Raw genomic sequence first — 23,544 nt, 5'->3', positions numbered from 1 at the left:
GTCCCGGGTTTGATTCCGCCCAAGGGAAATGTACCTCAATTGCAGGCTTGATCCCCAGCACCAGTCAGGGACCATGCAGGAGGCAACCATTCGATATGTCTCTCTCACATCGATCTCTCTCTCTCTCCCCCACCTGCTACTCTCTCAGAAAAAGCAATGGACACAATATCCTCAGGTGAGGATTTTGAAAAAAAGAAAGAAATCCACGCTCAAAAGTATCTAACCTTCACAATAACAAATATTCTAAGGAACAAAGCCAGATACAATGGTGGCGAAGGTCCATAGACCTCAAGAGCAGGGAGTCAGGGTACACATACTCTGGATATGGAGATGCAAGCAGCAGCAACAAAGCTAACATGTAAGTGGATGCTTTAAGCATTCCTCAGGTCTAGAAGGTTTTATAATAGAAGTTTAAAACGTGTACATTTTTCCTAGAATTATTCAAAGATAGAACTTACTTAAAGACTGTACCTAAGGAAGAGATTCCACCAAAATATCTAAGCTGCCACCCTCAAAATATATTGGTAAAAAGAGGATTTGGGGGGGAGGTGAAGGGAAGGAAACAGTAAAAGGGACTTAGGCAGTTTTCCTTGGTTTTGTTCACAAGACAAAAAGGAAATCCAATCCCAAAGAAAAAAACTTCAGAAAATGGCTTCTATCACTGTTGAAAGATTTATGAAAACAGACTGCTAATTCACAAACATGTTATCTACTTAGCCTGCTAAACACACCCTGAGTTTCCTGCCTACCATGGCCTGGACACACTGAACAGTCCTCACCTCCACCTCGTTCTCTTCTTCACTGTCCACAATGCTACCACGATCACTGCCTACCGAGCCTTCTGTTTAGAAAAAAGATAAGATTATTGCCAATATTCATATGAAAATGTGCTTGGTTTCTTCTCAAAATCATAAACCACCATATAGCAGCATCACCAAAATTTTGATAAAACTATACCATTAACTAAAATTAAAAGTAGCTTCACTATAGTGAGGAATCAAATATTTATGTAGCCTCAAAGTATCTCCCCACAAGACAGTCATTACAAAAAAATTATTAATTCCAAAGAAAAAATCTAGCCTGTACTCTTCAAAGATGTCATGATTGTGAAAAGCAAAGAAAAGCTTTTTTTGACAACTAAGTGCAGAAAGTGACCCTGGATTGGATCCTAGATCAGAGGAAAGAAGGGACTGTAAAGGACATGATTGGGAAAACTGGTAAAATGCGAATGTGACTAAGGATTCGCCAATAGTATTATGTCCAATAAAACTTCCTGACTGATCATTATAATGTGGCTATGTAAGAGAATGTCCTTGTTCTTAGAAAATACACACAGAAATATTTAATGTAACATTTATATTAAATAATATTTCCATTAAATAATATTTAATATAATGTCTGCTTGATGTACCTCAAATAGGTTCAAAAAAAATATTACAGCACTGGCAGGGTTGCTCGATGGTTAGAGCACTGGCCCACGTACCAAAGGCTCAATTCCCAGCCACGGGCACGCACCTCGGCTGCAGGTTCGATCCCCAGCCTCGGTCAGGCGTGTGCAGGAGGCAACCAATTGACATGTCTCTCTCACATTGATGCTTCTCCCTCTCTCCTCTCTCTCTCCCTTGCTGTCCCTTCCACTCTCTCTAAAAAAATCAATGGAAATAATATCCTTGGGTGAGAGTTAACAAACAAATAAATAAATAAGTAAATAGTATTACGTATAGACAGAGAAAGATAAAACACGTGGTGAAATGTTAACAAATGGTAAAGCTAGGTGGTATGTGGGAGTTCTTGGTACTATCCTTACATTAGTGTAAAGTTTGAAATTATTTTAAAATAAAAAGATATAAATGTTAGACGTAACAAAAATATTTGGTGCAAAGAATACCTTCACTGGATAGCTCTCCAAGGCCTACGTCTTCTTGTTCCATGAACAGCTTTGACCCAATTAAATAAGGTAAAGGACGATCAATGTACAGATCCTGCAAAAAAGATAGAAAATAAGCCATTAAAGCCGTCGCTGGCGTGCCTCAGTGGTTAGAGCATCATCCTGTGCACCAAAGGGCCGTGGGTTTGATTCCCGGTCAAGGCACACACCCAGGCTGCAGGTTCAATCCCCGGTCGGGGTGCATGTATGAGGCAACCAATTGATGTTTCTTTCTCACACTGATGCCCCGCACCATTCCTCTCTCTCTAGAATCAATGGAAAACATATCCTCAGGTGAGGATTTTAAAAAAAGAAAAGAAGCCATTAAATATTTAAGCTGAAAAATAAAGTTTTCCATTTGATGTCTTGCTTCACCTGACTACCTCCCAAAACTTACATAATAAAAGTAGTGGCTAAGAAACACAGCAGGACTGAAAGTACAAAAAAAACACCACTGATTTTTTTAAAAAGTCAAATCCTAGGTAAAGATGGCAAAATGAAGATGAACCACACAGAACATCCTTTCTTAAGAGCCTAGTTACATCAGCAAAAGTGGCAAAAGCCTGCAAAACACTTACTAGCAGTAATCAAACATGGGAAGGGGCAAACTTCATGGCAACATGTTCAAAAGGAGGGGGACCTAGAATGAAATCAGAAATTCTGGCGAGCTCCGATGACTCCTAGCCCTACCTGCCTCCCCTAAAAAGCAGCACTGGTAAGCAAAAATCAGCCAATCACTCTTGAGATTCCTCAGAGTCCTAAATCTGGAGAGAAGCACACTGAGGAAATAACCCAAATGGTTTTATATGACTATGAGAAGGCAGGTGGCTATGTCCAAGTTTTAGGGAGGAGGTATGTACAAGTAGGTCACAAACAAAGCACAAAGGGAATCGAGGCCTCCTTCACACTGCATCAGGCCAGGGAGATGGCTGGGAGGGAGCACATGAACATGGGCGAGGTGAGGAAAAAGAATGGCAGCTATGCAAATACCTACAGTCAACATAACAAATATATGTCTAAAAGGATGTGAACCTGCCTGGGGGGGAAATAGTCAAAGAAGGGAATAATAGTACCTCCCAGATATTCACACTATATAACTCAGAAAAGCGAAGCTGGTACAGTAAGACCAGATGATAAAACATCAGAATGAAGTGGCGACCCATGCATCACACACATTGAAAATTTAAGGACAAGAAAGCCCTCCACCCCTAGGACAACCTCCCATCTCCACTGCAGGAGGAAAATCGGACTCGTCCTCCAAGAGGCATGATCTTTGGCCAGGAGATCTCTTCCCTTCCCTATGAAAAGACCCTGGGGATGAGGGAGAATAGTTGACACAACCAGAAAGTTTGGGAAAGTTAATGTGAAGGGTAAAAATACAACAGCAACCAACTTAGTGTAAAATACAGAAAAGCAATTAATTGGGCTGTTTGTTGACTCAGAGGGCCTTCCCAAGCCCTCCCTTAAGAGAAAGTGGTATGCAACTTGGGACTAACAAGTGTGGCCCAGGGAACACATTCCCCAGGGACCACTGCTACCTTCTACATCCCTACAGTAAAGAAGCCAGCCAGCAAGCGCAACAGTGCTAAAGGATCAGTCCTGACTTGGTCCAACACTGTAGGCTCAAACTAAGGGAAATGTGCAGCTAAATGAATGACAAGAAGAGTTTGGTTGTGTGGCATGTTTCAGTTCATAAGGCACTTGCATGTCACAAGGACCCTCAAAAGCAATAAAGCAACTTTTTGTTTACTTGAGTGATTATGGTGTTGCCCCAATTGTCTCCTTTGCCAATCTGAGAGAAAGTTAATAGAAAAGCAATAAATACTTATTAGGCTAATAGTCAGTTCATGAGCGTGTATCTGAGTTTTACTCGTAATAGCCAAGACCTGAAAACAACCCAAATGTCTTTCAGCGCTTCTGCAGTCTCCCTTAGCACAGGCTATAGAATTCAGATTCCCAACGATCTGTACCTTTCATGAGCCATCTCCAAAACGCAATTCAAGTCCCATCTTTACCCTAATTTCCCAGCTTAGAAGTCAGTTCTCTCTCAGGACACTTACAATGGCGAGTCTCATAAACACCTCCTCTCTCCCACTGTCTGGTAATGCTTGATACCCATCTTGAGAGTGGGAACCATGCCCTGAAACTTCACCCCCCCTAACTCGGGATGCTGCCTGGTACCTAGGAAGTGCTCAATCAATGCTCATGTAAGGCAAGTTTTTCTGATAGAGCCAATGCAAGAATGTTCAGCGACACATTCACTTGCCACAGTATCCAAAACACAACAGGTGTAACAAGTATTTGAACTGCAAGTCTTTACCTTTGGTTCGAGGATCAGTTCCACCCGCTCATTAGCATCATCTTCTTCAGAGTCTGAGTTTCCTGCTTTTATATCTAGCTGCTCAAATGCACTGTCCAACACTTGTAAACCGTAGTTCACAGCCTCCTGAACTTTAGGAATCAGATCTACTTCTTTCTGTTCCCGGGTCTTCTCCTACAAAAAAATATTGTTCAGCATGGATCTTCAATGTATTGATTCCATCATAATAAAACACTGGGAATGTTCACTAATGCCCAGACTCGTGCGCAAAAAAACCCCACAAAACCCTCAATTAAAAATGCTAACAAAAGTCAGATTCTGATGAATGCTTTGAGGAAGACTTTGGAGCAAGACTTTGGAATAAGTTTTAAATCTCAAGTTTGTCACTTTCAGGACATAAATCAAAGTACCTAAGGTCTTGGGGCTCCAGATTTATCATCTATGAAAACAAAAGCACTGTTGTGTGACGGCTCAGCCAGATCACTAGGGTGAAAGCACACTAACAATGAATGGCACATGGCAAGCCCTCAAACGGCTCTTCACCTCCCTGCCACCAGAGTGAAGGGCCTGGACTTTAAGCTTCACCATAACTAGATCCCACTAACCTTGTTAATGGACAATTTTAGGAGTAAAGATCTAGAAGAAAATACTCCAGCCAGAGGTGTCATTTTTCAATTATAATTAAAAAGAATAATAATTGGACAATTACAGTTATTTTATAAATTTGTTTCAAACCACAAAAGGGTCAGTTTCATCTCTGTTCATCACCCTAGAACAAGCTCCCCATCCACCCTGGAAGTCTGTATAAACCACCAACCTACTGAAAACAGTCCAGTCTCCACTTCCTACAACAGCAGCTCTCAATGACAGTCCCCACATACACTCAACTATGTCATCAGTTGTAAGAAATATTGAAAAACAATGTAGTGTCATTTCCCCTCTTCACAAATATTCTAGAAGGTGATACACAATTATAGAAAGAACCAAACCATACAGTGCTTTTCTGAGGGCAAGAAGGGAAAACCCTAAGAGAATTTTACACTTTGATCTCAAATATGGAAGTGTTTCTAATTTAGCTTTTTTGTTTTGGCTGCATTTTTCTTCCACTCTGGTATGCTTGGTTCCAGTTAAATAGCTAACACTGTACTAAGGGTGTGAAAATATGTTTGTGAAATATATAGTGGCTTTTTAAAAATAGTTCACTGAATACCTTTACTTTAAAATTGAACCCTGTCTTGGCATAACTGGATACCGTTGCACTTAGTTAGCAAACCGTTGAGTACTATTAAAAATAGTACTGTTAAAAACTTTTTATTTAAAAAAAGGCTGAAAGTAGGGAGAACTGCAGCTGGTTTCTAATATCCTTTCCTAGTCTAACAGTTTCATATGCTACAAGTAACAGTTACTGATAAAGTACCAACTTTTTCAAATGATTTATATTTTCTAAATAAGCAGAGCTGATTCAAAGCGCTTCCCATAAACTTGGTCACATTCCACTGTGCTTTCCTGAGTGGGAAGAAAAGGGCATAACTTCTGCCAGCGTCCAAACCCTTTATCTAGGCTTTGTCAGTGACAGAGAACCCAGGAAGAACACAGGAAGCCATGCTGGGGAAAAAGTAGGGACTGCGTCCCCTCAACTCCTTAGCCAGATTTAGAAGCTCTCCAGCATCCACCTATGCCCACCTTCACCTGTGGGGCTGCCAGGAGCAGTCCTCCCCACCGCCCCAATATCCACCCCACCAGCCGCGCTCCAAACCTCCACCCCTTTCCGTCTCGGAGCCAGACTCAATGGAAGGGCGACGCAATGCAAGTACCTGTTCCGCTCTTTCTGTCTCAGCCTTGAGGACCGGCTCCTCCACTTCTTCATCATACACACGCTAAACGTGGAAGCAAGTTCGTTTTTAAATGGTCAAAACATCATTTGGAATAAATCACAATGAATGAATTCAATATATGTAAAAAAGAGTGAACTCACTATACAATAAAAACAAGGAAAAAATGATTATTTAACACATGGCGGAAGCCACTGGTCACGGATGAAAAGCAAAGATCGATAGTCAATTGACACACAAAAAAAGATACAACTGACTAGCAAACATGAAAATAAGTTCAATGTCATTGCTGACCAGAGTCACAAAAACAGTAAGACACCAGTTTTCACACCTTTTTGTTTAACCTCATACTTAGTGCTGACGGGGCAACGATACAGGTAACTCAAATGTAAGGCAACTGAGAATGTCAACTGGTAGAACTTATCCACCAGGTAACAACAGCCAACCAGGACAAACCGGCAACCTGGGCATGGGTCCTGACCAGGAATCAAACCTGCCACCTCTGGTGCAGGGGACACTCCAACCAACTGAGCCACACCAGCCAGGGCAAGTAAGTAATTCTTAAAATTGAGACTTCAAGACATGGCAGCCTTGGAATTTAAATAGTGAGAACATTTTCCCTAAACGGTTGAGATTCACGCTGAAGTCTGAATAGCACCAGCATCCTACTTTTTCCTTCCTATCATTAAAAACTACCTCCCAAGACATCAACAGCCTGCAGCTGGAAAGCCAAACATGACATCTCAGAAACCAACCAGCAAATACATAAAACCCATGGAAAATTTTGAGTAACCAGGACTGTGCATCTCAAGTACTCAGACACAGCAGATAATCAATGCTAACTTCGTTCACCCTTACCAGGCTGAAGCCACAGGTTCGTGTGTTTTTAACCATTTTCAAATCAGGGAGTCATACCCAGAATTTTTAAATATCTTGGGTATTTCCGCTTAAAGGATCTTTTCCTCATTTGGGGAGACATGGTAAGAGGTGAAGATGGGGAACTGGAGGAAAAGGGACCAGGGGCAGGGGATTTCTGAACAGATTATACCCAGCGCTGGTCCTGTTCATGTACGTGTTCTCTCATTCATTCAATCAAATATTCACTGAGTCCCTATATATCAGGTTTGTGCTAGGCCCAAGGAATAAAACACTTAGCAAAAATATGGGGCTCGATTCATAGGGGAATTCGATGCATATCAATAACTAAAATTATAATCTTGGGAAACGCTACTAAAGAAGTTATTAACTAGGTCAATTAATGTTTCAGGACAAAATTCCTAAATTAACAGGTTAATAACTAAGAAGTGTGTTCCCTTCTGTTAACACACTGAAGCACTGTTAATTAGCACTTCTCCTTCAAGAGTTCTCCCTGGAGCCTTCACTAACGGTACTAATTTCTCTTGCCCTACAAAGTCCTGATTACTCTTCAGTTTCACGAATTCCATAATGCAGTTTGCAACCTTGAAGCTGCCTCTGAGGTTAATTACTAAAACCCAGAAACCTACCTGACTTTGAATATCTTTCTAATAAACCATGAAACCAAATGGTACCATCATTCAAGCCAGAATTACAATTCATGAGGATTTGAAGAAAATATAAAGAGCCAAATCACTGCCAAATATATTATCAGCCTATAGATGTTGAGAATTTTAGCAGTACTCTCAACATCATCATGCTCTGCCATGAGTGGAAAGAACATGTATCACATGTTTTACAGGGGTCTGAGAAGCAGTTAAATTTGGGAGGCACATCCAGAGAAGAATTCTGGCTTCAGGCTGAAACAAGAAGAGACACAAAGGATTAAGGGGATGGGCAGATGGACTGAAAACAGGGAATCCAAGAAGTAAACAGTAATAAAGAACTATTACCAAAAAAATATTCAAAAACAAAAACACCCACAAAAGCTAGATCATGGTACACTCAGAATCTAAGAAAACTTGGACCAAAAAAAGAGCCGAAGACAAGAGACGACCTGAAGACTGTAATTCAGAAAAGGAAGTTTATGATGCCCCCTCAAGCCCCAAAGTATCAATCCAGTACCAATCCAGTACCAATATGGTGCAGGCACATAAGCAGCCTCCCAACTTTATTTCTTGCCCGGTCTAGGGGTGCAACACTGACTGCAGAGCAGAGCTGAGCGCCTAATCAAGCAGAATGAGAACAAGGATACATATTTAAAAGGACACCAAATTCAGCTTGATGAAAAAGTGACAGGGCTGCATGTGCCAGTAGAGATGAGTGTCCGGTAAACTGCCTCTTCCAGTAAGATGCTCAGAAACAAGCATGGACATTCTGTGTAGCCAACCAGAATATGACTACAGGTTTTACTAGAATAACTGTTATATTTTAAACTTACTGGTGAAGAAATCTCTAAGACCTTTATTAAGATCTTATTTTACCCATAGCTCCCCCAAAAGGCTAGACATGGCATTTCAACCTGAACTACTACAAAATGCACAAACTCTCTGGCTGGTGTGGCTCAGTAGGTTGGGCATCATCCCATGCAACAAAAAGACTGCATTTCAACCTGAACTACTACAAAATGCACAAACGCTCTGGCTGGTGTGGCTCAGTAGGTTGGGCATCATCCCATGCAACAAAAAGACTGCCGGTTGGATTCCCAGTCAGGGCACACGCCCGGGTTTTCAGGTTCGATTCCTGATAGGGGGTGTGTAGGAGGCAGCTGATCCATGTATCACTCTGGCTTCGATGTTTCTCCCTCTCCTTTCCTCTCTAAAAATCAATTAAAAAAATCTTTTTTAAAAAATACACAAACATACTGCATAAGATAACTTATGGCAATATGTGGTCATTTCATAAGAATCTAGAATCTTGAGCTTTGTTTTTAATAAAAAATATGCCTTTATTGATTTCAGAGAGAGGAAGGGAGAGGGAGAGAGAGAGCTGAAACATCGATGAGAGAGTCGTCATTGATCGGTTGCCTCCTGCATGCCCCCGACTGGGAATGGAGCCCGCAACCCAGGCATGTGCCCTGACTGGGAATCAAACTGTGATCCCCTGGATCCTAGGTCAATGCTCAACTGCTGAGCCATGCCTGGCCAGACTTGAGCTTTTTTTTAATCTTGCAATTTTCAAGATCTTTTCTATTGCTTTACATCTAACAATCTTAGGAAACAGCCTACTTTATGAAGCCTCTTTTCACAAACTAATTAATGCTGATATGCAGGAAGTTAGCCACCCTATAAAAAATATAGATCAGTTTAAATAAGCTTCCTCTCCATAGTCTGTTAATAGTCTCACCTTCACTCATGGGGTTCCAGCCACACTTGCTTCCTTTCTATTCTGAAATTACACTACTATGGAAGATTGTGATCTTCTGCAAGGAGAAGCTCTATCTAATTTATCTACGTGTTCCTAGGATCTGGCACTTAACAGGAACTCAAAAAATATAGACAAAATTATGCATGGTGTTATAGTTCAGTAATCTGTCTAGACTTGATTCTGTATCATAGGTTCAGCCATTGTAACAAACATTAGTTGAGAACATTCCATGTGGATACATACATGCCTTTAATATAATTTATCAGAACATAATGGAACATTCTGTAACTACAGCCATGTTGGTGACCCAGAAGATCAAACCAGGTGCGTGGCTCTCTTGACAGAATATGCCATAACAAGGCTTGTTTGAGTGCCATGGAATTCAAAACTAAAAAGGGCCCTGGCCAGTTTGGCTCAGTGGTTAGAGCGTTGGCCCAAAAGGTCACAGGTTAGATCGAGGTTGCAGGTGTTGTTGTTTTTCTCTCTCTTTCCCCCTTTCCCCTCCTCCTTGCCGTCCACTCTCTAAAAATCACTGCAAAAATATCCTCGGGTTTGGGTTAAAAAAAAACAAAAAACCAAACACTAAAATTAAGGAACAGAAAGAATAGAATATCAGGAATTTTTATCATTAGATTTTTTAAAGGCTTAAAAAAAACTTTATTAATTTTTTTAAAGGCATTAATCCTAGAGAAAGAAGCTTAAATTACCAAGAACAGCCACTTCCACCAAAATTTAGGAGGGAAAGTAATAATAGATCACTTAATATCACAATGACTCTTGCTCCTCCAAAAAGCATTATTTATAAATCTGATATAACTAATATAATCTGATATAAGCAACTCACATTCTCAATGAACTGGGTGTTAGACAGCATAAGGAAGTCATTGAAGACATTATGTAGGCGACAATCTGTGGCTTTAGTTTCCTGAATTAGTCCATCCACTTGTTTCTTGATTTCATGGGTCCTAGAGATAGTCTGCTGTGAAAATTCCTGTAGAAACTGTAGTAGCTATTTTAAAAATAAACGTACAGAAGCATCAATATTATATGCATCTATTTTTTGTCTCAAAACAAAAAAGAACCGACTTCCCTTCACCTGCGTGTGTGTGTGCGCTGGGATGTACAAGGGATACTGGTTTTGTCACTACTAAGGCCAAGTGGCGCTGAAAAACATTCCGAAAGCTCATTAAAACAGCGGCAAGTAGTCAAGGGACACTTGCTATTTCGTCTCCGTAGGAACTTTAAAGTCCTGTTTGGCTGTCATTCTACAGAGATTGCAGGCGAAGGGTAAAATAACAAATCACTACTTCTTAAAAAGTCCTACTCATAAGCAACTCTGGATTCACAGTTCTGAGCTTCTTGGGCCCGGAGCCTGAAGACCCTCAGGAGAGCCCCGTACGGGCTCGTCCAGCGCCCCGCTCGCCCGCGGCCCGCCCGGGGCCCCCGCTGGCGCCGCAGCCGTCCCGAGGGCGGAGGAAGCGGCCCGCCCCGCGCCGGGAAGCCGCGTCCGGGCCCGGCCCGCGGGCGCGCTGGGGGCCGAGGCCGACGCGCCCGCCCCCCCACGCCCCGCGCCCCGCGCCCCGCGCCGCCTGGAGTTTTCGGGGCCGAGAAGGGACGTGTTAGGAAGACAGGCGGCAGCGGGGCGCGCGAGCCGGAGGGAGCCGGGGTCCTCCCGGCCGAGCGCCCCCCGGCGGCCCGCCCTCCCCGCGGGGCCCTCCCGCCGGCCCGGGCCCGCCGCTCACGCCCGCGTCGGCCGCCAGCGACCAGCTCTGGCAGCTCCTGCGGATCTCCTCCACCGACCAGGGCCGCTCCCACACCGGCTCGCGCTCGGGCGCCCGCTCCTGCCCCGGCGCCGTGCGGCTCATCTGCAGCGGGAAGGACACCGGAGAGGCTGAGGCTCGGGAGGCGGCCGCGCCGCCCGGCCGACCCCGCGCCGCCCGGCGGCCGCACTCACCGTCCCGGCCGCGCACTCCGGCGGGACCACCGACCGCAAGGCCCGCACCCGCCCTGGCCCGCAGGTCCCGCTGCCCAGCCCCGGCGGCTGGCCCCCCGCACGTGACCCTGCCCTCACGTGACTGGACTGCGGCGCCGCGGGAGGGAAGCGACGCGGCCGCGGGCTGGGCGAGAACTGGAAGGCGGGGAGGTGGGCGGGGCGCGGAAGCCGCAGGAGCGGGCGCGCGGGCGCCAGGGGGCGCCAGAGGGCGGGGCGGGCGGCGGGCTCCTCGGCCGGCCGCGGGGGCGGGTTTCCGCCCTGAGCTCGCTGCGGGCGCCGGGGCGGAGCCGCCCAGCTGGGGCTTCAGAGGGGGGTGCGGGCCGAGGGCGAGCTCGCCGCCTGCCGCGGGGCGCCCCCGGCGCTCGGTGCTTGGGGAGCGACTGGCGGCGCGCTGGGTGTCAGCCCCCGGGGCCCCGCCGAAAGGCTCGCGCTCAGGGCCAGCCCGGGCTCACGATCCGAGCGGAGCCCTCCGTCGTCTGGCCCCGCCTGGGACCCCAGCTAGCTGGCGCCTCCTCCTCTCGCTTACTGGACGTTTTTTCTGCCCAGTCCCTCCAGTGGCAGACTTAGTTTTAAAAAGTATATACATTTTTAATTGATTTTTAGAGGGGGGCTGCCTGGGCCTTAGCGCACGTGGGCGCTAAGCGGGGCCGATCGTGGGCGTTAATTGGGGCCGCTCGTGGGCGTTAATTGGGGCCGCTCGTGGGCGCTAGGCGGGGCCGCCCGGGGGCTTAGCGGGACCGCTGCGGCGGAAGAAGGAAGGAAACCGGGCCGAGCGCTGCGGCGCGGCTGGGCCCGAGCACTGTTACGCTAAGTGAGGTCAGTCCAAGAGAAGAAGACGAATATTTGAGAGCAAATGGACAAAACCAAAAAAGAACACCCAGAAACAGGCTCGTAGATAAAAAGAACAAACGGACGGCTGCCAGGAGGCAGGGGCAGGGGGCTGGGGCTGGGGGCAGGGGCTGGGGGCTGGGGCGGGGGGCCGGGGGCTGGGGGCTGGGGCGGGGGGCCGGGGCTGGGGGCGGGGGCTGGGGGCTGGGGCGGGGGGCCGGGGGCTGGGGGCTGGGGCAGAGGCTGGGGCCGGGGACCGGGGGCAGGGGCGGGGGCAGGGGCTGGGGCAGAGGCTGGGGCCGGGGACAGGGGCTGGGGCGAGGGGCGTTAAGCTGCGGGATCGCCGGCGCAGAAGGAGGCGCAGGGACCGCCCGCGGCAGGGCGGCGCCGTCAGTCCCGTGACCGCCGCGTGGGGACCGTCGGGCGCGAGGCCGCCAGGGTCACCGCTTTGTAAGGTGTGTGCGTCTCATCGCTATGCTGTATGCCTGAGGCTCATACAATATTGTATGTCAACTATAGTTGAAAAATAAATTTTAAAATATCATAGATCTTACCACCCCTCCTGTGCCCTTTGTCTGTCTACCTCTTGGACTTTTTTTGTTTTCACTTCTGTCACCTCCGAAGACTTCTCTGATTATCCCAAGTAAAGTTTAAGTGCCCCCTCAGTTATTTTCTATACATTTGTAAAAATAATCCTGAAGTATTACATTGTATTGTAATTTATTTATATTCGTCTCCCCTTTAAGAATAATAGCTAGCATTTATGAAGTGCTCGGTGTTTACCAAACACTTTAATACATATTAATTAATTTAATTCTCTCAATGACTCTGTGAAGTAGGCACTATTTTCCCCGTGTTATAGTTGAGAAAACTGAGGTATGGGAGGATAATAACTTATTTAAGATTAGAAAACCAATAAAGAATCAGAGTCAGGAACCCACACAATAAGCCACTATTTTACACTATAGCTAGTCTTATACTGTGCTATACATAACTGACTGCTATGTCTACTGCTAGGTGAAATTTTTTATTTCTTTTAATATAGAGTTGAGTGATTAGAGTCAGTCCCAGTGTTATACCCAGGTTACACGAGACCAATTCACACAGAGACCAAATTGAGCTTTTGGAGATTTATTTAGCCGGCGGTGGCTACGAGCGGGCTCATGCCCTAAACAAACGCGCAGCCCGAACAGTTTTTGCAGGGAGAACAAAAAGGCAGAAAAGCAAACAAACTACATTCTGTTTGGTGAAGGGGGAGCCGTTCGGTCAAGGGGACGCGGGTGGCGGAACTAGCGAAGCAGTAGACAGAAGCTAAGATTAGCGTTAATGAGCTTTCTGCAGTTACCTATCCTCTGGAATTTCGTGGGCTGCGATCCTTTGCACAGGCCGGGAAAGGAGCCGAGGTCATTGCTGCTACATAATAAATGTTGTTGCTCCTGTTTATCTTAAAGTAGAGGTTGTAAGGGTAGAAGATGGGGTGCTGTACTTCACCAGGAACCATCGGGATGTAGCCATTTGTGCTTTCGCCCAGTTCAAAAGTTCAATTTAGCCCTGGCTGGTCTGGCTCAGTGGTTAGAGCGTCGGCCCAAGGACTGAAGGGTCCCAGGTTCGATTCCAGTCAAGGGCATGTATCTCGGTTGCAGGCTCCATCCCTGCCCCAGTCAGGGCAGGTGTGGGAGGCAACCAATTGATGTGTCTCTCTCGCACTGATGTTTCCCTCTTTCTTTCCCTTCCACTCTCTCTGAAAAGCAATGGAAAAAATATCCTTGGGTGGCGATTAAAAAAAAAAAAAGTTCAGTTTCACATGGAGAGGTGTTTGCTCAGCTTCCTGGAGGCCCCCAGCTCCATTTTAGATTGCTCTTTCAACAATATTAACTCCACATTGCTATTTTTTGTATTTCCCCCTTTTGACTGAGATTTTTTTTTAGAAAGCATCAATTATTGATCATTAGGAAGCATCATTAAAAAAGCAACACATCCCCCATCGACAGGAAGGCTCATTCCTGGAAAGTCATATGCCATGTAGGGGAGAAAGCAGTCTCCTGAGTGCAGTAAGAGAGTTTATGCCATATTTGAGCAACAAGGAAACTTATTAAAAGCAGAGCTAAGTCACATATTTCTCAGATCAGACACATTTTTTTGTAGATATGGTCTCAGTGGATTTACTTATTGTAACATCTGCAGGTATTGAGCTAGGATTATTTAGGTAGTGGCTGATAATCAATATACCTGGTAAGACATATAACTAGGTATAATCACAAAAACCATTATGATTAAAGCCTGTAATACAGAATGAAGCCAGGTCGCTATTCCTGTAGGTGGGCATCCAGCTAAATGACTGTCCAATCCCATTTTATAGGGTGATGTTTTGTCAGTTCAAAGATTTTAATGTTTTGTTTCAGAACCTCAAGCTGTTTTATCACTTTAACTGATTTGTTGACATAGAAACAACATCTCTCTCCCATAGGGTGTAAATACCATCTTGTTGGGTGGTCAACACATCTAGAGCCCTATGGTTTTACAATACTACCTTAGCCGAACTGTCAACTATTCCTTGTCAAGAGCAGTTGCAGTCGTGTTCCATTATTGTGCTACAAGAATGGAAAGATTTTGGATAGACTTTTCTAGTTCAGCTACTCTATATCAGGGGGGAAAGCTCTAGCAAAGGCATGCCCAAAGCCTTGCTCATCTATTATGGAATTTCAGTTGGAGAGAGGGCTGAAAACACCATACTCCAAATCCCAATTGCATTTGTTTTGTTTGGTCGAACTTTATAAACAAAAGAGTCCAGTTTAAAGATAATATCAGAGGAAGGGAGAGTCTGTCTGGTGGCAGCATCAGTACTAACAAAATGCTACATCTGCCTCACTATTGGGTTGCAAGGCAACATATATTTGGGTCTCACACAAGAAACATTCTGTGCCCTCAAGTGAGAGCATGTGATTAGGTCCTTTGACCCAAGACTGAGGGAAGTAGTAAATCCTGTTTCTGAGACGGGGACTTCACATCCTCCATGTGTCAGATGATCATAATTGTCATCATCACAGAAAACACTGTAGTCATCGTGTAGTTTATCATGAGAGTAATTAAAGGAGTATCTGAGGTTTCTATATATTTGGGTCAGGATTGAAAGATTAGCATGGGTTTGGTTGTTTTAAGTTTGCATGCTGGGATTCCCTAAGAGATAGATTTTATTGGTTTTTAACCAAATGCCAGCTTTTTAAATCTAGTTCCCAACTAGTATTTGTGAGTGGAAGGACATGAGCAATGGACATATCGCAAAATTGGCCAAACTTTACAAACAGATTGTGTAATTTGTCCTGTGAAATGAGTTGCCCAGTTGCTCTAGAGCTTGAGGGATTTCCCAAGAGGGAAAGCTCTTTCCAGGAGCATTTACTGACTGGGAGGCTGTGGCTCTCAGGCATGGGGGTGCTTCCACCCAACGAGGAGACATACAAATCACCAGAACTCTAACAGGGGTTTACCTGGGAAGTTATCTTTGGAGATGGCTTCCAGTAGTATTGTTTTCCCCAAAAAACCATTTTGTCAGTGTTCCAGTGAGTTAAGTCATGTACATATTGTAATATATGATGTTGTACACAATCAGGGAGGAGTGGCCAGTTGTTCAGACCTACTCATAAGTTCCTGTTAGGGTCAAATTACAGGCTTGTTCTAACCATTTTTCTTTTTTGTTGAATGGCTAAATGCTGTGCTTCCATACTGTTATCTTTTTTTTTAATAATCCTCACCGAAGGATATGTTTTTAAAATTGATTTTAAAGAGGGGAAGTGAGGGGGAGAGAGAGAGAGAAACATGGATGTAAAAGAGAAACATCAGTCAGTTGCCTCCCATCTGAGCCCCAACTGGGGATCTAACCCACAACCTTTTGGTGTAAGAGTCGGTGCTCCAACCAGCTGAGCCACCCTGCCAAGGCCAGGCTATCTTTTCAATACCCAGTTGCTACAGCCAGTTGCTACAGCCAGTAGTGACACCGAATGGGTCTGAGCTGCGGCAAGTCCTGCCCCAGCACAGTCTGAGACTTACAGGTTCTTGACTTGTGCAGGGAAAATGTCAAGACGTGAGTCCACGTGAAAGTGAAAGTAAGTTTATTAAAGTTTAGGACAGTGAGGCAAAGGAAGGACCTCTGGAGACAGGACCAGAGGGTAAGCCCAGGACAAGCTGCCACTGATCGCTCCCTTCGGTGCCAGTCTCGTCGGGACCCTTAGAGCTTGGGCTAGAAGAAGCAAAGTACACTCTTGAGGAAAGGGGGCATGGCTGTTCGCTGGCATCCTTTGTCAGGGTTTTTATCTATTTCCTCTAGATGGGAATTTAGGGGAGTTCCCAGGGGAAGACCTCAGAATATTCATCAGCTTTCCAAGTGTGTCCTTTAGTTTGCCCATGTATCAAAATGACCTATTGTGGGGCCAGGGGTCATTCTCAGGCCAGTTTCACCTCTATCTTGGATTAGTCTGGCTCTAAGTGGTTTTCCGACTCTAAATGCCTTTTTTAAATCTGTTCCCCTGACTAGCGGATATCTTTGGTTGGGAGGATAGATTTAAACCGACTGCTCCGAGGTGTCTTTGGTTAGGGAGGACAGGGTCTTGTGATTTATTGACTCGCTGCAAATTGCTCCGTTGTTCCAGCCATCTGTTCAGCTATTGTCTCAGTTTCCTCATTCCACTTGCCAGGAACTTTTCCTAGTTTCTTATTAACCCACCTCAGTAGCACAGGTGCTTCCATTAGAGGCTGAAATTATTTTGCAGCAGTCAGCCAAATGATTACTTCTGTTTTCCTCTATGTCTGCCTTTAAATGTCCAGGGATTTTTATGATTGCTAAAGATTTAGGTAATTGGATAGCCTCTAAGAGTTCTAAAACGTAAGAACTGACCCTGGCCAGGTGGCTCAGTTGGTTGGAGCATCACCCCACACACCACAAAGTTGCAGGTTCGATTCCGGGTCAGGGCACATACCGAGGTTGCGGGCCGATCCCCAGTCGGGGTGTATATGGGAGGGAACGGATCCATGTTTCTCTCTCTCTCTCCCCCTTCCTCTCTCTGAAATCAATAAGCATATCCTCAGGCAAGGAGAAAAAAAAAACACAAAAAATATATAAGAACTGTGGGTTTTTTAATTTTATCTTTTGTTGAAAAGAGGTCAAGAATCCTCTCTGCTTCCCTAGCACAACAAAGGCATATCTGCTGTCAGTACCAATGTTAGCAGTTTACCTTTGACCAAATTGCAAGCTCCAATTAGTGCACAGAGTTGCTCCTTGAGCAGAAGTTGCCTGAGGCATTGGACTGTCCTCAATGGTTTATTTAAAGAGATAATTACATGGTCTCCTTGATACTGGCCTGTTTCATCTTTTAGGTAATAACCATCAGTAAACCAAACTAATTCAGCCTTTTTAAGAAGTGTTTCCTGTAAATCAATTTGAGGAGTTAGTAGTAGGTCTGTTAATGTCAGGCAGTCATGAGGGGTTTCATTAGAGGACATAGGAAGGGGAGTAGCAGGGTTCAGAGTACTACAGTGAGCAATAATCACATTAGATGACAGGAGACAAGAAAAGAACTTCGTTGGAGGTCAGTGAGCTACAGAGAGGTGCTGATTATCATGAGAGTTAAGTAAGGCTTCCATCCTGCCTCCCTTTTCGGAATTAACTGACCTCTGAAAAACATCAACAAGGACAGATTTGGTACAAAAGACCTAGCTTTCCGACGAACTCAGTCAGTTTCCTTAGCAATAAAACAGATAATAACATCTTTACTTCAAATAAGATAACATAGGCCAGCGGGCGTGGCTCAGCGGTTGAGCGTCGACCTAGGATCCAGGCGATCCGGGCTTGATTCCCGGTCAGGGCACATGCCCGGGTTGCAGGCTCGAGGCAGCCAATCAATGACTCGACTCTCTCATCATTGATGTTTCTCTCTCTCCCTCTCCTTTCTTCTCTCTGAAATCAATAAAGATATATTTTTAAAAAATAAGATAACATATAATAGCCATTTATAAAAAATATAAACCTCTAAAAGACTGAGATATTGGTATAGATATATTGAGCTTGTATCAAGGCAAGATCAAAGAAAATATGATTTTTTTAAAGCACAAGATTATGACATAAAATCTTGGGAATCATCTAGATCTAAGCCAACTACAAAAGCATTAATAATAATAAGGCTTCCACAGAATGAACACATAAAGAGTCTGTGGGGAGCCCATTATTACCTCTTCTACTTGCTGTAGTAGATTGGCAGTGGCCACAATAGCTCTCATACAGGGAGGGAGACCTTTGGCCACTAGATCTAATTGTTGACTATGTATCTAATGGGCCTACGTTGGCTTCCAGGTCATTGAGTCAAGACACCTAAGGCATTTCTCCCTCTTTTGTGGACAAAAAGGAAAAGGGGCAATTAATAATTAAGGTACCCTAAAGCAGGAGGCTCATAAAGACTGCGTTTTACTTCACTGAAGGCTTTCCGGGTTCCCCTTTCCATGTGAGGGGCTCTGTCTCTTCAGCCTTGAGAAGGGAGTATAAAGGCTGAGACATGACAGAAAAATTAGGAACCCAGTTCCTACAACATCTTGCCAAACCTAGGAATCCTCTGAGTTGCCTTTTAGTCTTCAGAATAGGAAAATTAAAATGCCCTGGATCCTACGGGAATCCTAGAGGAGACTTTAACAGTAACTAAATGTCCCAGACAGTTAACCTAAGTTTTACAGAACTGAAGTTTCTCTTTAGATACCTTATGTCCCATTTTTGCTAGCTCACAAAGGAGGTGAAGGCTATCCTGAAGGTAAGCAGGGGAGGAGGTCATTCACATATTGTAGAAGAGTAGACTGGCAAGGGAAATCTATATTGGCAATATCTGCCTTTAAAATTTGGGAAAAGTTGCCCAGCCTGTGTGGCTCAGTGGTTGAGCATCAATCTATGATCCAGGAGATGACAGCTGGATTCCCAGTCAGGGCACATGCCCGGGTTTCAGGCTTGATCCCCAGCAGGGGGCAACTGATCAATGATTCACTCATCATTGATGTTTCTATCTCTCCTTCTCCCTTCCTCTCTCTGAAATCAATAAAAAATAAATAAATAAATTTTAAAACAAAACAAAACAAAATTTTGGAAAAGTGAGTTGGATTTTCAGAGTATCCCTCAGGTATTACTGTCCAAGTACATTGTTTTACTTCCAATGTGAAAGTGAGAAGAAATTGGCTTTCAGGACCAACAGAGGTGCTAAAGAAAGCCCTACAAAGATCTATAACCGAAAAGAATTTACTTTCTAGTGGTATGACTGAGAGTAAGTTACGGGGTTTAAGCATTACTGGATGCCAACATACGACTACATTATTTGTGGCTCTTAGACCTTGAACAAATCACCATCCCCTTCTTTGAGGCTTTTTAATATGGAAGATATGAGCATTACAAGGGCTCATGTGAGGAATGACAAGGCCTTGTTTACAATATTCCTCAGTGATGGGTTTGATCCCTTCAGTGGCCTCTACATTTAGAGGAATGCCAAGCAGAGGTTTATTTTTGTCAATGGCATTTTTTGAGCATAGTTTATTTGGAATGGAATCTAAAAGAGAGTTTGGTTAAGTCAAAGTATGGCTGAAAAAACTGAAATAGCTATGGACGAGTCCTCTTGAGGGTCATTAGTTAGAAATTCAAGATGTAAGAATATTTTCCTTTTTTGAGAAAAGGAAATGTGGGCTTTGTGAGCTTCAAGAAAGTCTCATCTTAGAAGATGAATGGGGAAGGGGGAACCAAAAGAAATTCACAGGTTCCTTGAATATGTCCAAGCTGAAAAAAAAGTCAAAGGGATTCAGAGAGTCATGGGTTGATTGAAAACTCCCACCATTTGCATGGTTAATACTTTGAGGAAAAGGAATGGAGAGACTGATAACGTGGCTCCAGTATCTACAAGGGCCCTAGTTACTGCATTCGCAGCAGTTACATCAATTTCTCCTAAAGAATTAGAAGCATGGGGAAATCCCCTTTTGATCCTCAGAGCAACCCCATTGCTGAGAAAACTCAGGTTGGAGGTCTTGAGAAGGATTCACAAATTTGTTCTTGCCTTTCGAGACTAAAACAATCTTTTTCCAAATGTCCGGGTGTTTTGCAATAATTATAAACCCTTTGGGTGGTTTGCGTTGGGGACCTTGAAAGACAGATTTAGCTGTAAGTTGCTCTAATTGTAGGCTCATTACTTGAGTTGTCTGAATTTGGGCATTTAGGGCTGTGTAGTTTCCTTTTTGGTATCTTTTTGGATACTCGGGAGAGATGCTCAACATAGTTTACTAAATCATGGGTTTGCATAGTGGCCCACTTAAGTTGTAATATTTTTCCCTATTGTTCAACTTTGTCTTGCAGACCCTCAATAAAGGACGAATTAAAAAGCCTTAATGTGTCAACGTTGACTTCATCTATGCTGAAATACTGTTTAAAAACATTTTCAAATATATCATTATAATCCAAAAAAGAATCATTGGGTTTTTAAACACATTTTTAAATTTTCTTCTAATCGATAACTCAAGTAAAAGCCTTGCGTATCTTTTTATGAAGCCATTTAGCCAGCTTTGAGGCTTCATTCACGGCTTCTCGTCCTCAACGAGAAAAGTCTCCCATAAGGTTTTGCCATCCTGCCTTGTTTAGCTATTCCCTGGCATATCCTTCTATGATATATGGATAAGCTTATAGAAGTCAGAGAACCCTGACTCATATGTTTGAAGAGTGAGCAGAAATACTCTAGCAAATCCAATGAAGTCCTATTTGGTATTAGGGAAATCTTTAATAATGTCATGGAGCTCAGCTTTATTCTATGGGGTATAAAAAAGGGAGGTGTTGTCCTGGGCCAGGCCCATCTGACAGTTTAACTTTATTTATTTATTTTTTAAACATATCTTTATTGATTTCAGAGAGAGGAAAGGAAGGGGGAGAGAGATAGAAACATCAATGATGAGAGAGTCATTGATTGGCTGCCTAGCCGACAACCCAGGCATGTGCCCTGACCGGGAATTGAACCCCAATCTCCTGGATCCTAGGTCGATGCTCAACTGCTGAGCCACACCCGGCCAGGCGACAATTTAACTTTAAATGGGGATGGGAGGGCCTTCACCAGAGCCTCAGGTTTATTGTTATAAAAAAGTAATTCAGCAAGTGAAGGGTAAAGAAGGGGGGGGACAGGCAAGCAGCAAGGGAATGGGAAGTGCAGATAATGAGACATCAGAAGAATATTTAGAAGTCGTCGCAAGTTTAGTAAGTCTGTGAGAAACTCAGAATTTTCTTTGGTTAATTTAGAATTTGTGTTTTGGAGGGAAGAAATTTTGGAATCATCTATATGTTTGGAGGCCATAAAATGTCAATGAAAATATGCTTCCCATCAGGTTACTTAGTTGTTGTTGCTGTTTTAATTGATTTTAGAGAGAAGAAGGGAGAGAGAGAGAAACATCGATGTGTGAAACATCGATTGGTTTCTCCTGCACGCACCCTGACCGGGGATCAAATCCGAAAGCAGGGTATGTGCCCTGATAGGGAATCAAACCTGCCACGGGACGATGCTCCAACCAACTGACCTACACGGGCCAGGGGCAGGTTGCTTAGTTTTGTAGTCTTTCCAGTTGACAGATCAGATAGACTAACGAGAATTTCAAAAGAGCTCCAAGTTGGCCAGTTCAACTGTAATCATCCCAGGTAATTATGGTCCAGTGAGATAGAAATTTGTAGGCTAAGAACCCGGAATTTTTGTACATAACTATTATAGCAGGAGTTCCAGAGGTGGCTGTTGAGCAGACATTTCCTTAGAAAGTGAAATTCCCATTTTTCAAAAGAGTGATTACTCACCAAAGAGACATTTTAAGTCCCACAGAAAAAAAGATGGCAACAGAGGACACCCAAATAAAGCCTGAGCCTCAACCAAGGCAGGAAGTTTGGGTCCTGGAGGACTTACTACAACAATCCGGGTCACCAGGGAGGTGACAGGGTGCAATGGACTCTTGTGGGCACCTTACTCCGATCTGTGGATTTACTGGACAAGGAGGAAAGTCACTGAATCCCACTTCTGACACCATGTAATGTCAATCGATTTTGATAAAGAGCTGCAGGGCAAACAGAAGCTTTATTTGGGAGTATTTAGAAATTGCAATTTTGGACACACAGATTTGTATAGAAACCCAACTGTGTTCCAAGGAGAAAAAGAAAGAGGCAGGGTTTTTATTTTTAATTTATTGTTGAAAGTATTACAAATGTCCCTTTTTTCCCCATTGATCCCCTCCATCCTGTACCCCTCCCCCCAGGCCTTCACCCCACTATTGTCTGTGTCCATAGGTTATGCATAAATGCATATAAATTCTTAGGTTAGTCTCTCCCCACACCTGCCTTCCCTCTGAGGTTCATCAATCTGTTCTATGCTTCTGTGTCTCTGGATCTATTTTGTTTATCAGTTTATTTTGTTTCTTAGAGTCCACATATGAGTAAGATCATATGACACTTGTCTTTCTCTGACTGGCTTATTTCACTTAGCATAATACTCTCCAGCTCCCACCATGCTGTCTCAAAAGGTAAGGGATCCCTCGTTTTTACAGCTGCATAGTATTCTCTGGTGTAAATGTCTGAGAACATGCTTAATATGATTGCAGTCTTCTTGAACTTGTAGAGACTTGTTTTGTGTCCTAACATGTGGTCTATCTTTGAGAATGTCCCATGTGCACCTGAGGAGAATGCCTATTCTGCAGCTTTGGGGTGAAATGTTCTGTAAATGTCAATTAAATCCATCTGATCTAGTGTGTCATTTAGAGTTACTGTTTCCTTGTTGATTTTTAAAAAAAAAATATATCTTTATTGATTTCAGAGAGAGGAAAGGAGAGGGAAAGAGAGATAGAAACATCAATGATGAGAGAGTCATTGATGGGCTGCCTCCTACACGCCCCCAACTGGGGATGGAGCCCGCAACCCGGGCATGTGCCCTGACCGGGAATCAAACCCCGATCTCCTGGATCCTAGGTCGAAGCTCAACCGCTGAGCCACACCCAGCCGGGCCCTTGTTGATTTTTGTCTGGAAGATCCATCCAGTAAAGTCAGTGGGGTGTCAAAGTCCCTACTGTGACAGTATTGCTGTCGATCTCTCCTTTAAAGTCTTCCAGGAGTTTTGTTTTGTTTTCTTTTCAGCCTGTGTGAGTCTTTTGTTCTGAGGTTGGTCTCTTGTAGGCAGCATCTATTTGGGTCATGTTTTCTTATCTATTCAGCTACTCTGTGTCTTTTGGTTGGGTCATTTAATCCATTTATATTTAAGGTTATTATTGATAGGTACTTACCTATTGCCATTTTATTTCTTTTTGCCTATGTTTCTCTCTATTTCAACTTCTCATAAGAGAA

At 44.0% G+C, this 23,544-nt stretch overlaps 1 protein-coding gene across 6 annotated transcripts in view; it reads right to left on the bottom strand.

The window, feature by feature from the left end:
- Positions 1-11,406, bottom strand: part of LOC308567131 (WASH complex subunit 2-like) — a 58,711-nt gene extending 47,305 nt beyond the window's left edge. For 5 of the 6 annotated variants that reach the window (XM_081158431.1, XM_081158430.1, XM_081158432.1 and 2 more), the window contains exons 1-7: positions 11,316-11,405; positions 11,104-11,226; positions 10,206-10,370; positions 6,062-6,124; positions 4,248-4,421; positions 1,889-1,982; positions 780-841 (exon numbers count right to left, since the gene is read on the bottom strand). In XM_081158431.1, the coding sequence (XP_081014557.1) occupies positions 780-841; positions 1,889-1,982; positions 4,248-4,421; positions 6,062-6,124; positions 10,206-10,370; positions 11,104-11,226 (681 nt within the window). In that variant the 5' untranslated portion in view covers positions 11,316-11,405. Of the gene's footprint in view, positions 1-779; positions 842-1,888; positions 1,983-4,247; positions 4,422-6,061; positions 6,125-10,205; positions 10,371-11,103; positions 11,227-11,315 lie in introns of all 6 variants that reach the window. The other variant, XM_081158433.1, reaches the window with a different exon arrangement.
- Positions 11,407-23,544: the final 12,138 nt, after the last annotated feature.

This window comes from Miniopterus schreibersii (assembly GCF_964146895.1).
Source record: "Miniopterus schreibersii genome assembly, chromosome: 14".
NCBI classification, from domain to species: domain Eukaryota; kingdom Metazoa; phylum Chordata; class Mammalia; order Chiroptera; family Miniopteridae; genus Miniopterus; species Miniopterus schreibersii.
This window is presented reverse-complemented; position numbering and strand designations above follow the sequence as displayed.